The sequence below is a fragment of the Peromyscus maniculatus genome, chromosome 10 (genome assembly GCF_049852395.1).
Source record: "Peromyscus maniculatus bairdii isolate BWxNUB_F1_BW_parent chromosome 10, HU_Pman_BW_mat_3.1, whole genome shotgun sequence".
Classification (NCBI taxonomy): domain Eukaryota; kingdom Metazoa; phylum Chordata; class Mammalia; order Rodentia; family Cricetidae; genus Peromyscus; species Peromyscus maniculatus.
The window spans coordinates 100,597,536-100,616,688 of NC_134861.1; the positions used below are offsets into that span (position 1 = coordinate 100,597,536).

Below are 19,153 nucleotides of genomic sequence, written 5' to 3' on the forward strand. Positions count from 1 at the left end.
TGTAGGGCAAAGAACATGGTCAATAAGACAAAATGACAGCCTACAGAATGGGAAAAGATTTTCACCAACCCCACATGTGAGAGAGGGCTGATCTCCAAAATATATAAAGAATTCAAGAAACTAGACATCAAAATACTGAACAATCCTATTTAAAAATGGGCTACAGAGCTAAACAGAATTCTCAACAGAATACCAAATGGCTGAAAAACATTGAAGGAATTGCTTGACATCTTTAGTCATCAGGGAAATGCAAATCAAAATGACTCTGAGATACCATCTTATGACTGTCAGAATGGCTAAGATTTAAAAAAAAAAAAACCACTGATCACAGCTTATGTTGAAGAGGATGCGGAGCAAGGGGAACACTCCTCCACAGTTGGATGAGAGTGCAAACTGGTACAGCCACTTTGGAAATTAGTATGGTGGTTTCTCAGAAAATTGGGAATAAATCTACCTCAAGACTCAGCTATACCACTCTTGGGCATATACCCAAGGAATGCTCAATCATACAAGGATACATGCTCAACTATGTTCACAACAGCATTATTCGTAATAGCCAGAACATGGAAACAACCTAGATGCCCTAAGAATGGATAAAGAAAATGTGGCACATATACACAATGGAGTACTACTCAGCAGTAAAAAAACAAGGATATCATGAAATCTGCAGGCAAATAGATGGAACTAGAAAATATCATCCTGAGTGAGGTAAGGACAGACTCAGAAGGACACACATGGTATATACTCATTCATAAGTGGATACTAGCTGTAAAGCAAAGGATAACCAGACTACAACCCACAATTCCAGAGAAGCTAGCTAACAAGGAAGACCCTAGGAGATTGCCCAGCAAAGGAGAAATAGATGAGATCTACATGAGCGAACTGGGGATGGGGGGAGGGGCTATGGAGGACAAGGGATGGGGGATGAGAACATAAAGGAACGGGAGGTTTGAGCTGAACAGGGACAGAGTGGGAGAGCAAGGAAAGGATACCATGATAAATGAAGACATCATGGGAACAGGGAGAAACAGGGTGCTAGGGAAGTTCCCAGGAACCCACAAAAATGAGCCCACCTTAGACTACTAGCAATAGTCAAGAGGGTGCCTAAACTGGCCTACTCTGGTAATCAGATTAGTGAATACCCTAACTGTTATCATAAAGCCTTCATCTAGTGACTGATGGAAGCAGATGCAGAGACCCACAGCCGGGTGCCAGGCCAAGCTCCAGTAATCCAATCAATGAGAGAGAGGAGGGATTCTATGAGCAAGGGACATCGAGATCATGATGGGGAAAAGTACAGAGACAACTAGCCAAACTAGTGGAAACTGATGAACTGTGGACCAATAACTGTGGAGCCCCAATGCTAGTGGACTAGGCCCTCTGGATAGGCAAGACAGTTGTTTACCTTGAACTGTTTAGGAGGCCCCCAGGCAGTGGGATCGGGACCTGTCCCTGGTGCGTGAACTGGCTTTTTGGAGACCAGTGCCTATGGTGGGACACCTCACATAGACAGCCTTGGTGTAGCGGGGAGGGGCTTGGACCTGGCTCAACTGAATGTAGCATGCTCTGCTGACTCACCATGGGAGACCTTGCCTTGGAGGAGGTGGAAATGGGGGGTGGGTTGAGGAGGAAGGCTGGGGGGAGGGAGGAGGGAAGAGAGAGGGATCTGTGGTTGGTATGTCAAATGAATAGAAAATCTCTTAATAATAGTAATAAAAGAATTCCTCATGAGGAAATGAGAAAATTATGTAAACACTTTACATAAAATAAATGCTTAAAATTATTAAAGATACAAAAAAAAAAAAAAAAAAAAGAAGAAGAAGAAGAGCTGGACATGGTGGTGCACGCCTTTAATCCCAGCACTCAGGAGGCAAAGGCAGGTAGATCTCTGTGAGTTTGAGGACAGCCTTGTCTACAGAGTGAGATCCTGGACAGCCAGAGCTACACAGAGAAACCCTGTCTCAACCCCTGCCCCCCCCCCAAAAAAAAAGGAGAAAAAGCATTAAGCAAACTAGAAGTCACTAGGAGAAACACCCAGAAGTGGCACAGTGGAGCACGTCTACCATATCTCAGTACTTGACAGGCTAAGTCAGGAGGACCAGCCTGCAGTACATAGTGCCATTTTAAAGTGAGAGTAGGGAGGGGAGGAAGAGGAGCTTGTGGGGGACCAGCCCCACTATTATTTACCCCAGGGACTCTTGAGGAATGAGGGATAAGAAAGAGACTGGGTTAGAAATAGAGGGGGAGAGTCTATCTAACAGAGGATAGACTCGGAAGGCCTGGATCCTCATCCATGGGCCCAGAACTTTATTCCAAAGGTCTATTTATAACAATGCCAAGGGGGTGGAGCAAAAGACCTCCCCCTTGATAGTTACAGTCACCTGGTACTCAGGCCTGTGGTCCAATCAACCTCCCATGCAGTCCCGCTGGGTACAGCCACTAGGAAACCTAGTGGTCTCTAACACTGGCCAAAAGAACGGTTTTAGGTTTTTGAGCTAGAGTCTTGCTATGTAACCCAGGTTGGTCTGAAACTCACAACCTTCCTGATCTTACCTGCTGAGTGTTGTAATTATAGATGTGTGTCATCATGCCTGGCTAAATTTTACAAATTTAAAAGCTAACTAAATAAAATTTCTAAAAAAAAAAAAAATCAATATAACTGCCAATATTAAAAATTCAGTGAGGAGCCGGGCGGTGGTGGCGCACGCCTTTAATTCCAGCACTCGGGAGGCAGAGCCAGGCGGATCTCTGTGAGTTCGAGGCCAGCCTGGGCTACCAAGTGAGTTCCAGGAAAGGCGCAAAGCTACACAGAGAAACCCTGTCTCGAAAAACAAAAAAAAAAAAACAAAAAAAAAAAATTCAGTGAGGAACTGGATATAGGTGGCTCAGTGGGTTAAACGCTGGTCATATAAGACCATGGAGACTTGAGTTCGCATCTCTAGTATCCAAGTAAAGGCAGGACATGGTGACACATATTTGCAAGCCCAATACTGGGGAGCTAATAGCAAGGGGGGACAGAGATAAACACACCTCTAGAGCTCATTGGCATCTAGCCTAGCCAACAGGTGAGCTCTAGGTTCAAACGGAGACCTGTCCCAAATAATAATGTGGAGAATGATGAAGGAAGACACCCAAAGTCAATCCCTGGCCTCCACATGCACACTCAAACACATACAAACATGTATATGTGTGTAGTACACACACATACACTGAAAGGATGAAATACAAGATTTGGAATACTGGAAAATATCAGAGTTCCAGGAGAGTTCATAAGACACAGAAAAGAAAAGAAGATCCAAAACTTCAGGACAAAATGTTTTTAAAAAGCTGTGGTAAGGTATGTTAATATTTGAGAAAATTTTATTCTCCCCACAAAAAATATATGAGTCTTAGTTAGAGTTTCTATAGGGCTCTTGCTGTGAAGAGACACCATGATCACAGCAACTCTTTTTTTTTTTTTTTTTAAAATGCCGAATGTCATTTATTTAAATATAGGCTTTCAGCACAATGGGAGGACCCTGGAGGGCTGAAGTTCGCTACTGATGTTTTACAATCTTGCATCTAAGCTGTTAACACCCATTATTCAGGATACACAGACAAGGAACTTCCCTTAAGCATTCAGGAGGGTGGAACCTGGCAGGGAATTAGCATAGGGAGGATATCAAGGTCAAGGGCCGCAAGCAAGGCAACAGTTACCCAAAACGGGGGCCAGAGCCCTACAGGTCCCCCTTTTATTAAAAAATGAGCTTCTGACTTGGGTTGCGTGGGACATCAGCAGGTCACCTTACCCGTCATGGAGACGCCTGCCCAGGCCACACAGGTGCTCTGTCTTAGGTTGGTGAGTGCCCCCCAGGCATTGCCCGTCTCTGAATACTCATTATCATACAGGCTCCATCGTGTGTGAGCTGCAGAGTTAACTGTCACAGCAACTCTTATAAAGGAAAACATTTAATTAGGGCTCGCTTATAGTTCTGAGATTTAGTCCAGGAAGCAAGGCAGCATGCAGGCAGACGTGGTGTTAGAGAAGCAGCTGAGTTCTTACATCTTGACTCACAAGCAACAGGAAGTGGTCTGTCTCACTGGGCCTGGCTTGAGACCTCAGAGCCCACCTCCACAGTGACACACTTCCTACAACAAGGCCACACCCACTCCAACAAGGCCACACCTCCTGATAGTGCTGCTCACTATGAGCTTATTGGGGCCAATTACATCCAAACTACCACAGTGAGCAAGCCTAGTTATATAAGGCTGTAATACAGGTGATTGAAGCAGGGAGACCACAAATTCCAGGCCAACTTGGATTATAATGTGAAAGAGAGCAAGCCCAGATGACTTAGTGAGATTATGCCTCAAAATAAGAAGAGAGCTGGATGGCAGCTCAGTGGTACAGCACTTGACTATCATGGATTTGATCTCCAATGCTACAAAAAATAAACACATGGGTGTGAGCCTACAGTCAGGAAGCACATTTGATCCCAAGGATGATAAAGGTAAATAAATCTTCACCAAGATACATTATAATAAGACTCAGAGTACTGAAGAAACAGGCAAGTAAAGGAAAACACAGTGTATATGAAGGAAAGATAATGACAGCATTTTACCAGCAAATGTATATAATGATTTTTAAAAAAAAATTTTCAGCCTACAAAAGTTTACTCAATTAAGTGCTCATATAGAGTAAAGGCACTTTCTTCGGGTCTCCAGCACTTCAGGAGCCATGGGTTACTGTTCAGACATGGCCAAGTCCAAGAACCACACCACACACAACCAATCCCAAAAATGGCACAGAAACCGCATCAAGAAAACCCCATCATAAAGATAACAATCTCTTAAGGGGGTCAACCCCAACTTCCTGAGGAACCTAAGTTTTGCCAAGAAGCACAGGAAAAAGGCTTGAAGAAGACGCAGGCACACAGTGCAAAGGCTATGAAGTGTGTGCAGAGGTCAAGGCCCTGTGAAGCCCAAGGTGGTTAAGCCCAAGATTCCACAGGACTCTAGCCGCAAACTCAGCCATCTTGCTTTCACTGCTCACTCCAAGCTTGGGAATCGGATTAGAAGCTACCAACCAAAGTACAAGAATTAAACCAAGGCCCAGGCCTCAGTTCCAGCTTAGGCTCCCAGAGGTGCACAGGCCCCTGTGAAAGCCCCATAGAAAAGGTTTCTGTCTGCTGCTGTGGAGACAGATGGACTGGTGTGACACACCTACACACTATTTGCAAATGATCAGGACCCCATGCTGTTTTTACAAATAAACTTGAGGCAAGATCTGTTTTTAAAGGGAAAAAAGGAGTAAAGGCAACCTCAATTTAAGAAAGTGAAAGAAAGCCAAGTGCAGGACACACACAATGGTAATCCTAGCTACTGGGATGGATCCTGAGTTCGACACCAGCCTGGGCAACAAAACAGGACAGAGAAGAGAGAAGAAAGAAAAGGGAGAGAGGCAAGAGAGGGGGAGGGAAAGAAGGAAGAAAGGATACAGCAGTTGTACCAAGTTCACATGAGCACTTACTCTAAGACAGCAAGTGTCTAATCTAGAGGCTTAAAAGACGTCTACAGAATAATGTATAGTATGGAAGAACACAGCAAGTTCTGAGGGCCTTACTTAGAATTTTTCAGGTAATAAACATTAATAGAAAATAATTATAGGGCTGCAGAGATGGCTCAGCAGTTAAGAGCACTGGCTGTTCTTCCAGAGGACCTGGGTTTAATCCCAGCACCCACATGGTGCTCACAACTCTCTGTAACTCCAGGATCCAATACCTCACACAGATATACATACAGGCAAAACACCAATAAAAAATAAATTAATTTTAAAATTAAATTTAAAAAAAAATTATAAAATTCAAACTAATACAGAGAAAGTAAAAGAAAAAAATTAAAACCAGGAAAGGAGAAAAAAAAAGTCAATGAAGAACAGAAACAGAAGGTACAAACCAACAAATAATGAGGACTTTTGATTGGGGATCAGAAGAGCTAGAATGCTGATTCCAACCTTCTGATTAAATAAGGGCAGGGATGGGATGGGGACCAAGACTGAACTCTAAGTTCTACCCAGAAGCCTCCTAGAGAAGAAGGGAGGGGATTTTAGCTCTTACCAAGGCAGAAGCTGTAAAGAAAATTCAGCTAGAATAAACATCAGACTAATGGAGGCCACGTGTTGGCCTAGAAAGAGTCACAGATTCTCTTATACATTCCTGTCATATATCCCATGGGTATACACAACAGAGGCTGGCCAGTCTTAGAAATATACCCACAGGATAGGCTGAAGGGAGGGAAAGCAGCTACTGTAGGAAGAAGCACTGACCTTACCTATCTCTTCCAAGGAATGAAAGCTTCATCTGGTACAGGACCAGCACACACTGCTGTCTCTGGGGTTATAAAACACGTTGTATCTGGAAGAAGAGGCAGTAATATGTTCTGGACCAAGGACTACAGCCATTGGTGGGCAGAAGCATTAGAAGGCCAAACACTCTGATACAAATGTAAATGTAAATGTAAAATGGAGGCTAAGGCCGAGGTTTTATCGGGAAATGGGAAATACCTTTGCCCCTCCAACTCCCAGCAACAATAGAGGAATAGTGCTGGAGATAGTCCCAACTCCAGGGTGTGGTGGACATGAAGTTTCTGAGAAGAGCCCTCTGGGAAACCAGCCCTTCTAAAAATGAGGTATTGCCAAAGGGATTTGAACCCTGCGGTGCACTGTATATAACCACGGAGCAAACCTCAATTCAGCATCTGACTGCATTAACTCAAAATGCCACATGAAAGGCCTGGCAAGAAGAAGTGTGCACCCATGTTCAGGCATAGAAACAACTTAGTTAGTTACTGCCCTATACAGAATACCCAATTGCTGCTGTGCCCTTCCCTGTGCTATAGATAACTTTTTCAAGATAGCCAATCTTTTTTGGTGTATATTTGTTGGGGCACATGATGAAAATATGTGCAAAAATTTACAAAGCATGTGAAAAAGCAAAGAAAAAAATGTAACAAGAGACAGAACAACGCACAGAAGCAGTACTGCATATGACACAGAAACTGAATTACCTGATAACGGGGAGCTTAGCATAGATATGGAGTTACGAGTTAGAGAGAGAGAGGTACATGTACAGACACACCAGCAATGCCATCAGGAAAAGGAGAGTCCAGAAAAACATTTGCAAATGAAAAGCAGTGTCTGTCCTTTTTAAAATCGGAGAAATAAATGTCAAAAAGATGGCTCAGAGGTTAAGAGTGCATGCTGCTCTTGCAGAGGACCCAAAATTCAATTCCTAGTACCCACACTGGGTGGCTCACAGCCACCTGTAATTCCAGTTCTAAGGGATCCTATACCTCTGGCCTCCATGAGTACCTGCACTCACATGCACATATACACAATTAAATAAAACCATAAAACTTGGATAAATGAATACTTCCTCAAATAACAAAAAACAAAGAAAAATCTATTACCAGCAGAGGAGCACAAAAAGTCTTCAAAACCAAGTGTAATACTGCACACCTCAAATTCCAGTAATTGGGAGGCAGGAAGATGTCTGTGAATTCGATGCCAGCCTAGTCTATATATCAAGTATCAAGTTCCAGGAGACCCAGGACTGCATAGAGACCCTGTCTCAAAAAGCAAAGTCTATAAGCAAGAGAAATTAAGAAATAAAGACACACCAGACAGAAACACAGTTTACACGAAGGGGAATCAATTGAAAGAAAAATGCATTTCACTAGGGCAATATAACCATCAAGACAAAATTATTCATATAATATATATGACAATAATAGTTTAAAGGTGAGGAAGGTCCCTGTAGTTACTACGTATGAATTCAAAGCAGACAACTTATTGCCTCTAATTCAACGTTTATTATTTGAAGGCAGTGCTATTTAAAGATGTTTATTGTAAAACACAAAGCAACCACTAAGAGTCTGCTTGAAGGGACACTAAACAAGTCATCTGTGAAGATAAAGTCAAACCAAAATAAACCCAGGAGATAAAGAAAAGGAAAGAATAAAAAGACTCAACAGACAGGAATTAATTAAAACAGAACCACAAAATATGGACTAAGCAGGGCAGTTATAAGAAACTGTGAGGTCGGATTTTTATAGTTTTACCAAGATAAAACTCATTTATATGACTCACCACTTCAAGTATACATTGAGTTTGGCAGTTTTTAGCAAATACTGCATTAAAAAAAAAAAAAAACTTGTCAAACTCAGTGTTATAAAGTACCTGTGTGTTTACCAGAAAAGTCAGCATGCAAGTAAGGCAGAAAGACAAAAGATGAGACAATTACAGTGCAGTTTGACTTATGAATAAGTTCCCCAACTCGGAAAATTTTATCCAGAAATAGGGACTCTTGCTTATTGAGTATTTCTGTACATATGTTCTATATCACACAACTGTTTTAGTACTTTGATAATTCTACCTCAGTGTAAGTGCTTTGTTTTTGCAATCATGTATCTTGCTCTATGCATTCAAAAATCACTGACAAGGTAAGAGCTCCAAATGGTTCAGATGGCAACAGTGTCAACAGCACAGAGAACAAGAGAACACCACACTCAATAAACTCTTAGATAAAATACAAGGAAACATATGCATGAATGTTCAGAGTAGAACTATTTGCAGCAGATAAAATGTGCATATAACAAGAAGAGAGCAGCTCAATAAACTGGAGTGTACTCCGTAGTCAAGGTTCTGAAAGTGTTTTAGCTAAGGAAATGAAGTTACACGAACCAACAAGAACAAACTTCTGGACAGTGACTTGGTGTTTAAAATAACATTGTAGCTAACTATATACCACTACTATTATACCACAGCTTTATTGTAAAATAACACTGTAGCTAACTATATACTACTACCATTATACCACAGCTTTATTGTTTTGACTTTTCAGATTTTTTTTTTACATAAAACTTCATGATTACTACCAGTCCAAGATCTAGCATATTCTTCCTTTCTTTTCTTTTTCTTTCTTTCTTTTTCTTTCTTTCTCTTTCTTTCTCTCTCTCTCTCTCTCTCTCTCCTCTCTCTCTCTCCCCTCCCCTCCCCTCTCCCCCCTCCCCTCCCCTCCCCTCCCCTCCCCTCTCCTCCCCTTCTCTCTCTCTCTCTCTCTCTCTCTCTCTCTCTCTCTCTCTCTCTCTCTCTCTCTCTCTCTCTCTCAAGATTTTTATTATGTATACACTGTTCTGCCTGCAGGCCAGAAGAGGGCGCCAGATCTCATTACAGATGGTTATGAGCCACCATGTGGTTGCTGGGAATTGAATTAAGAACCTCTGGGAGAGCAGCCAGTACTCTTAACCTCTGAGCCATCTCTCCAGCCCAAGATCTAGCATTTTCAAACCAGTGACTCATGGAAAAATCTAGCAAAAGTCACAGCTACTAGTCCAGCAGTTTGAAATACAAATCCTTTAGAAAGCATTTCCCCAAATTACCCAGTTGTAGCTAAATGCTCTCTCCTGTTTGGGGTAGCAGCTTCTCTCTCACTATAACTTGGATTCAGTTTCTGAGTCACACTTAACGTGGTCTGGTGTCTAACTGCTCAGCGGTCAGTCCTTCAATGGCTGGATAATGCTTCAGGTTTCAAAGGTTCTCCAAACCATGCTTTGAATTTGATTCATCCCCCATATATATATACACATACACAAATATACACAGACATGTATATAAATTTTGTTCATAAAAATAAAACTTCCCAGCCGGGCGGTGGTGGCGCACGCCTTTAATCCCAGCACTCGGGAGGCAGAGCCAGGCGGATCTCTGTGAGTTCGAGGCCAGCCTGGGCTACCAAGTGAGCTCCAGGAAAGGCGCAAAGCTACGCAGAGAAACCCTGTCTCGAAAAACCAAAAAAAAAAAATAAAAAAAAAATAAAACTTCCCACTATAAAATCTGATTTTTACTTTTCATAATTTTAACCTCTTCCATATTTTTTAATATCAATAAAACTTTCTGAGAAAGTAATTGGATTATATGAAACAATAAATGTTTATCCTAGAGACACTGCATATTCACACTGGCATGCCTGACATGGAATGACCCTATCTGTTCGCTAGAATACAGAGACATGAGTACACTATGCCCCCTACTGACTGAATGAATACTTTGAAAATCAGTAAAATGCACTGTTGCTCTTCCCTGTGTATCCTTGAATTCAAACTGATAAGAACTGAAATTTTTTAAATTGTATCTGTACTGCACATGTGCAGACTTTTCTTGTAATTATTCCCTAAATAATATAGTGTAACAATTATTTCTATTGCTTCTGTGCTATATTAGGCATTGTACCTAGGGATGGTTTGAAGTATATTGGAGAAGGTACATATGTTGTACACAAATAATAAACCATTTTATTTAAGGAACTTGGGCATCTGAAGACACTTCAGCATCAGCAGAGATCCTACAATCTGTACCATGGATCCCAACAGGACAACTTTACATGAAATACAGCTCATATAAATGTAATTCAGAAAAGCCAAATTTACCTTTACAATGCAAACAAGTTTTGTAAGCAAAACAATCTGCACATCTTAGGCCAAATACATTTAAGATAGGGATGTAACACTGAAAAGGGACCTGAGGGGATGATTTTAGACTTAAATTTTAAACTTATTACTCAGTATCACATGACATAACTTGGAAAGGTAAAATGCACATTATAGTTGGCACTTGTGATTCTCTACCGGAATGTATGGAGACAGTTCTAGTTACTGCAGAGAAGAACATCTGAAGAGCAGAGGCCAGGGTGCTGCTAAACACCCTATGATGCACAGGCTAGCTACACAAAACAAAGAATTTCTAGCCCAAATGTTATGTTTTCAGGTTGAGGAACCCTGTTCTACACAAATTTCCCTTCTTAATTTGTGCAATAAGGTAACCCTAATAAACCCAAATGGAGTCTGGTTTGCTTGAATTTTGTTGATGGGTCAAAGTAGAGATTAAATCTCTGGGAAAAGTATTTATACCTATAATCCCAGCACTGGGAAGGTTGGGGTAGGTTTGTTACTAGTTTGAAGCTAATCCAGGCTACAGAGTAAGTAACAAAGCCAGCCAGGGATATTGCACACCCTTTCTCAAAAAAATCCCACAAAACCCAAAACAAACAAAACAAGGCTCGGGCAATGGCGGTGAGCAAGAGTGCTTGATGTACCGGCATGAAGACTCAGATAACCAGCACTCAGGTGAAGGCGCGCTCAAATTTGTAACCCTAGAGCTGGGGGGTTGGGGACACAGGCAGGAAGATCATTGGAGCTTAATTGTAAAACATGGTAAATTGCTGGAGTTCCAGGTTCAATGACAGACCCTATCTCAAGAGAATGGCAGGAAGCTACAGGTAACTTTTAGCTTTCTCTATGAGGACTAGAAAACTGCTGTCTAGACTTCACTTTTTACCTTAATTCTAAGGATGATACAATGTTAAATTTTTGACTCATTTACCACCCCCTAAACATAATGGCATGAAATTTAAATTTCCCATTTAAAGCCTATATTTTCATTCTTCATAACTTCATAGTATCTCTTCAATGTTATTTTTAGTTACATAAAAAATCTGAGAAAACAACTGTGTAAGACTCCAATCTGGCGCTACTTTCAATCCAGTTGGGCCTGCCCATCATACCTGTGTTTCCATTTCCATCATCCTTTGCTTCATTTCTCTTATTTCTGCCTGAGTCTCTGCTTCTCTAAGACGAATGCTCATTAGTTCATCTTGTAACTCATTCACAGTATTTTTCTTGGGTGGGTCCTTCCATCTTCCAGAAGTTCGAGCCAAATGCCGCTAAAGCATAAAACATAATATTGCAGCAAATACTTTATCAAAATAAAAGTTAACTTTACAGATCACTTATTTAAGTATTGTCCAAGATCATTTTATTTGTTTGAGAGAAGCTTTTGGTTTGTACTACTGGTAGGCTTTGGGCTTATGATTTTCCTGCCTCAGCCTCCTAAGTGCTGGGATTCCAGATACACATCACCATGCTCAGCTTAACTGATATTTTGTTGCAGCTGGGTACTTTTCAAAATACATTTTTTTAAAAGCCATGACAATATCAGGGACTAATTTCCTTCCTTCTTACATGTTGCTACACTTTGTTCTTTATCAGATTTCCCTTACTAGTAGATACTTCTGTGGGACTATACCTAAAGTGTCATTTATTTTGTGATAAGCATTTTCAAAAGAAGTCAGAAATTTAAAAATACACATTGGTGTCCCCCTTCAGTTGTTTCACACTTCCCAAGTCTTTGTTTGCTAAATGAACAGAGTATCAAACTGTCCTCTAAGTCCCATCTCTATGCCAAGGGTTAGTCTGTGCAGTGGGCAACAACAACACAGAAACTGAGGACTGATCAAAGTGATGGAGTGCTGTGCCACCCTGGACTGCACGAGATTAATCCAGATTAAAAGAGAAACAGCCAGGCAATGTGGCACACACCTTTAATCCCAGTACTTGGGAATCTCACACCTAGTCCCAGAACTAGGAAGGTTGAGACAGGAAGTGAAATGGCTGGACAGAGAAAGAAATATAAGGCAGGAGGAGACAGGAATTAGGTCCCTTTCATCTGAGGACTCAGCGGCATTCAGTCTGAGGTTTTATGGAGACAGGATCTTTTCTTTTCGGCTAAGGAGTTGGTGAGGTGAGAAGTGGCTGTGGCTTGTTTTCTCTGATCTTTCAGCACTTACCTCAACATCTGGCTCTAGGTTTTTACTGTAAGATCATTTAGGATTCATGCAACAATGCCCCTCCCCTCAAGGCTCAGAGACCACTGTGGAAGAGGGGATGGGAAGGACCTAAGAGCCAAAGGTTGGAGAAACCCAGGACAACACAGTGTCTTCTGGACATGAGCACTGTAGTCATGAACTCTCAGCAACTGTGATGACCTGCATAGGACCTGTATAAGATCAAGCCAGTCAGCACTCCAGCATGAAGGGGCAGGCTCTTGAGCTCCCACTCACAGCTAAAGAACTACTGACAGCTGTTCCTGGATAAGGGCGAGTCAGTTTCATTTAAGAATGTAGCCCCTAGTGGGTCAATTATGCTCAAATGGATGACCCCACACCCGTGAGTATACGGGCAGCATAAATTGGACTAGTAAGTTTAAAGGAAAAATGAGATCTAAAGTTGGACGGGAAGGTAAACTGTGTGTCTGGGAGGATTGGGGAGTCACGAGGGTAAATATGGTCAAACACATGGCACACATGTATGACATTCTCAAAGAATAAAAATATTATATTTACTCAGGAAAGGCGCAAAACTACACAGAGAAACCCTGTCTCGAAAAAAAAATTATATTTACTAAAAAAGAAAAGTTTGTACTATGTAAGAGGAATATTTCTTTACAGTTCTCTAGGGAAAGTAGAACAATGCAAGAGTTCAAATCAATAATAAAAACATGATTTGGTTTCTATTTTATCCTTTGTTTCACTTTAAGAATTACATAAAGCACATCTTTAATGTACTTTCAAGTTGTAAATGTTCTCAATTGTGACACTAAGCAAGATTGCTTTTCATCACCCACTACTGGTCACCAGGTATTTCAAATCCCCACAAACTCAGTACTCTGGCTCCAGCTCCTTTGGAAGAGCACAGACAGTCCGACATACTTGCCAGTGCTCCTCCAGATCTCTGACTTGCTGCCGAAGTTCTTTCAAACCCATGATGGCCTCAGCTTCCCTCAGCTTCACGGCGATGAGCTCCTCCTGGAGCCTCGCAAGGTTATTCTCATCAGGAAATGAGTTGTTCCTCTAAAGTCAGAGAAAAATTGAGATTTCTTTTTTTAAACTTACCACTTTTTTTAAAAACGAGTTTTGTATGCCTGTGTGTGTGTGCACGCATACATCTGTGGAGGTGGGAAGAGAACCTGCAGGAGTCAGTTCTCTCCTTCCGCCATGTGGACTCTGGGGATAGAATTCATCTCTATTTTGTATTCTTAAATATGGAAATTTGTATGGATTTGTATGAAAGTTACCAGGAAGAACTGGCACTCTTAATTGAAGAAGACATCAGATGAAGAAAAGGTCTCCCATGCCCATGGATTGGTAGGATTAACACAGTAAAAATGACCATCCTACCAAAAGCAATCTACAGATTCAATGCAATCCCCATAAAAATTCCAATACAATTCTTCAAAGAAATTGAAAAATCCATCTTCAATTTTATATGGGAACACAAAAAATCCCAGAAGAGCTAAAACAATACTGAAAATAAAGAACTGCTGAAGTATCAGCACTCCCTTCTTAAGCTGTACTCAGAGCTACAGTAATAACCTGATTGAAGAGGAGGAGGTAAAGAACAGTCTTGAACTCACAGACACATGAAAGGAATTTCTGAATTGGCAGCTTTAAAGTTATTTTTATTTGTTGCCTTTCCACTCTCCCTTTAGAAAGGGTCTCATGTGCACCAGGCTGACCTCCAACTCACCACATAACCAAAGCTGAGCTTGAACTGCTACCTCTCCATCCTGAGTCCTGGGACTGCAGATGTGGCCACCACACCTGCTCTATGTCCTCTGCATCCTGAGTCCTGGGACTGCAGATGTGGCCACCACACCTGCTCTATGTCCTCTGCATCCTGAGTCCTGGGACTGCAGATGTGGCCACCACACCTGCTCTATGTCCTCTGCATCCTGAGTCCTGGGACTACAGATGTGGCCACCACACCTGCTCTATGTCCTCTGCATCCTGAGTCCTGGGACTGCAGATGTGGCCACCACACCTGCTCTATGTGGAGCTGGGGCCTGGAGCCAGGACCTCACATGTCCTAAGCAAGCACTCTACCATCTACCAACCAGCAACATCTCCTTATTTGTTGATCCAGTAACTAATACATAGTTCCTCCCATCCAGTCTAATTCAGTTCTTCAGCAAGTAAGGTACCTAGCACGGCTCCTGTCAGATGTGGAAGCAGAAGTACTTATGCCATTTCTTACCTTCTCTATCTCCAACACTTTATCCTGCATCTCCTTCAGTGCACACTGAGACTCGGCTTCACTCAGTCTGGCTTGGACCAATTCCTTCTCCAGCTGCAGCACAAAATCTTCGTTGTAGGTGGAGCTGCATTTATGCTAAAGGTACAGACATAGACTGAAACCTTATGGGAACACAAGCATGTAAATATACACATACAGGAAAAGTAATGACATAATGTGGGTATCATGGGCAACTAAAAAGTAAAATTCGATCTACCCAGTATTCCAAATTATTTCCTTTTTCCCAACAAATGAGTTTGAAAAGGAAAGAAAGGAAAAAAAGCCCAGTTCTAGTGTCTTTGGTTTTGGTAACAAGCTATCCAACTCCTCAACCCTGTTCATACAAAGCATCTATCTTCTTTCCGTCCACTCTCCAGATACTAAGAATTTGTTCTGACTCTATAGACAGCAGGGTAACCATTAGCTTCACATGGTCACTTAGTACTTGAAATCTGCCTAATCCCTGCTGAGTGTGGTTATTAAAAGACACAAACTGGCTTTCAGTGCAAGTCCCTTGCTCTGAACTCCCAGCACCACGACCAAATTAAATAAGCACATAAAATAACTCAATGATTTTCATGTGGATGGCATGTTTGAAATATTATTTAAAATTGAGGTAAACAAAAAACATTAACTTCCCTTTTACTCTTTTCAGTATGGATAATGTATCTTAAGACTGATTATTTAGTTCACTAGACTACAGAAGCATTTAAAGCCTAAAAATTCTATTTAAATGAACTGAAAGTAAAAAATGGCACATCAAACAAGGTGAAGTTCTTAAACCCTAAAGCAGCAAAACTGCATTTGCTTTAGACATGCCAATTTCTTTACAACACGTGCATGGATTAGTGTAAGAGGAGAAGAGCAGAGGCCTGACTCCTCCCTCCCCTCTCGACTCCACTGGTGTCACAGGCGCCAGGAGGCCACCTGCAGTTTCTTAAAGCCCACTCCATACAAAAGCTGCAGCAGAAAAGCAGTAAATAAATAAATAAAGCTAAGGGTGTTGGTAAACACCCTCATTTCTATGTTTTAATTTTATTCAAATGTCCACCTAGCAATTTAGAGCTACTTTTAAAAATGATATATTGTTTTTACTTATTCCCAAGACAACATATAATAGTACATGTAAATACAAACTAAAATAGTAAGATAATACATGTGACTGTCACATTCACAAACATTGGGAAGAAATAAACAATTACAAAAGGCAGAGTACTACACAACAGGTTTCTGTAACAAAAATGCATATTCTGATCTCCTCCAATACATGGCCCCCCAAAATGTTCACAATCATTGCTATCCATATGCCCAAAATGTGTGTGTGTGTGTGTGTGTGTGTGTGTGTGTGTGTGCGCGCGCGCGCACGCGCGTGCGTATGTTTTGAATCTATCAGGCATAGTGCCACAAGCCTATATAACTGAAGCAGTTGGGAAGCTAAGGGGGAGAATTAAAAATTCAAAGCTAGATGGGGCTACAGAGTAAATTCCGGTCACTATGTACAACTTAGTAAGACCATGTATCAAGACAAAAAGTAAAAAGAGGGCTGGGGATACTGCTAGCTGGTTAGACCGACCACACGTCCAGCATGCATGAGCCTTGCATTCAAATCCCAATACTATTAAAAAAATCTATCATTTAAATATGATTTCCTTCTAATACTTAAAAAAAATCATAAATCCTCTAAAATGGAAATTTATCTCCAGTTATTTTTAATTGCTGTTAATGATAAAGAAATGTTAAGGAAACAAATATTCTCACTGTGGTGACCTCTTATTTGTTATTAAAAATGAAAGACAAAGTTTATATATAAATATAAAATATTTAACCTTTGGATCAAAGCCAAAATTGTTTTAAAAGATGATTATTTTTTAAGTTTACATGTGTATGTCTAAGAATACATGACGTGGGCTGGAGAGATGGCTCAGTGGTTAAGAGCACCGACTGTTCTTCCAGAGGTCCTGAGTTCAATTCCCAGCAACCACATGGTGGCTCACAACCATCTGTAATGAGATCTGGTGCCCTCTTCTGGCCTGGAGGGACACATGCAGACAGAATACTGTATACATAATAAATAAATCTTAAATAAAGTAAAAATAAAAAAATAAAACCCACACCCTATCAAAAAAAAAAAAAAAAAATACATGACGTATGTGTGCATGCCCTCACAGACCAGAAGAGGGCATCAATTTTACAAAGAAAACAAATCAAATGAACAAGTCAGGAATGAGAAACCCCGATGTGTTATTGAACATATTTTCTCAAACTATTAAGGAAAATTCACAACTTCCAACGATAAACAAGTAAAAGGCAAGCCTTACACTTTTTAAATTTAAATGAGTATAACATATCATTATACCAATTGCATTAAACCATTAAAGAGCATGTGAAATATTGAATAACCAAAAGTCTATGAACCTAGAGTGATACAAAAGAGGCTCTGGTGAGGGTTGGGAGGGAAAAAAAGAGGTAAAGGAAGAAAGAAATATATTCTTTCAGAAGAACACTCATAAGTGCAGAACAAGTGAGGAAAAAATGAAAACCACCACTTTGGAAAATTAATGAAATAACCAACTTTAGAGAGATCCACGGATGTCCAAACATTTAGATAAAAGACAGTTGGAGACAGATAGATGGAGCCCCACACCAGTGGGCTCCGTATTTATGGACACAACCCAAGGATGGGAAGTTTCACAAATCTGCAACTATATTAAATATATCTTTTTAATATTATTTTCTAAGCAATATATAACAACTATTTATTTACATGTTAACTACACTGAATTAGGCATAAGTAACCTAGAAACCATTTAAAGTACACAGAAGGTATGTGAAGGGTTTATGCTAATATGATGCCATGCTATGTAAGGATTTGAGCAGCCATAAATTTAAGTGGACTTCCTAGAATCAATAATCCTAAAGATACCAAGAAACAGCTGTAGTTAGCTGTAGTTATTTGGTACAAAAGTATTCGCAACAGACCGCTTAACAGTTGCAAAGACAAAGACACATCTTTACAGGGAAGCTACAGGAACCAACCTAAGCCTGGTCACCAAATTCATTACTGGTCTAGGACACAACTCACTCTCTGATTAAAAACAAGATGAATTAGTCTACAATGTTTTCTCTCATCTAAACGTCTAAATGAATCTTGTTTATAAAAAACACAATGGCCGGGCAGTGATGGCATATGCCTTTAATCCCAGCACTCAGGAGGCAGAGGCAGGCGAATCTCTGAGTTGAGGCCAGCCTGGACTACAGAGTGAGATCCAGGAAAGGTGCAAAGCTACACAGAAAAACCCTGTCTCTAAAAACCAAAACACACACACACACACACACACACACACACACACACACACACACACACACACACAATGACACTCTGGGAAAGAGAAAAATTCTGAATATGAAATAAAACAATTGAGCTCTATCTGCAAAAAGTTGTTGTTATTCTAGATCCTGATTACTGTTTCTCTCCTCTTGAGTCATTATAGACAGAGGACTATCAACATCATTGATCATTTCAAAGACTCGGCTTTTTGTTACACAGATTCTCTGGACTCTGCTTTGTGTAGCTTTCTATTTGATATTTTTATTTTTTGTTTGTTTGCTTTAAGTTCAGTTTGCTCTCATATACCTATATTTTTAAGGGAAAAACAAAGTATTGGTGTAAGACCTAGTGCCTCTCATAACACAAGCATTGTTTTACATTTTTCTACTAAGCACTACAGTAGATGGAGCTCACAAGTGTACATATGTTATGTCTTCAGTTAATTAAGAGTATATTCCAGTTTCTTTTCAGACCCCCTCTTGACTCATATGTAAAGATGTATTAACTTCCAAACATTTAGGGATTTTCCAGGTGTCTATTACTAATGTTTCCCAGGTGTCATTACTAAGTGGTGTGTGTGTGTGTGTGTGTGTGTGTTACAAGTGTTGTGTGTTACAAGTGTGTGCGTGTAGGGGCCCAAGGTTGACGACAGGAGCCTTCCTTGACTGCTTTATTTACTGAGGCAAGATCTCTCAATTGAACCAAAAGCTTATTGTGCCAATACAAGCTAGTCTGGCTATAACTTGTTTCCAGGATTCCACCTCCCTCTTCCAAGTGCTGGAATTACAGACAGAATGCTACTCCTGCCCAGCATTTATTCCAGGTATCCAAACCCTTGCATGGCAAATACCTTAGCCACTGAGCCATCTCTCCAGCCCCTCT

At 40.8% G+C, this 19,153-nt stretch overlaps 1 protein-coding gene across 8 annotated transcripts in view; it reads right to left on the reverse strand.

The window, feature by feature from the left end:
• Evi5 (ecotropic viral integration site 5) overlaps nucleotides 1-19,153 on the reverse strand; it is a 153,005-nt gene that overhangs the window by 54,494 nt on the left and 79,358 nt on the right. For all 8 annotated transcript variants that reach the window (XM_016004340.3, XM_016004339.3, XM_006985822.4 and 5 more), the window contains 3 exons: nucleotides 14,905-15,039; nucleotides 13,581-13,721; nucleotides 11,598-11,756 (listed from right to left, as the gene is read on the reverse strand). In XM_016004340.3, the coding sequence (XP_015859826.2) occupies nucleotides 11,598-11,756; nucleotides 13,581-13,721; nucleotides 14,905-15,039 (435 nt within the window). The remainder of the gene's footprint in view (nucleotides 1-11,597; nucleotides 11,757-13,580; nucleotides 13,722-14,904; nucleotides 15,040-19,153) is intronic.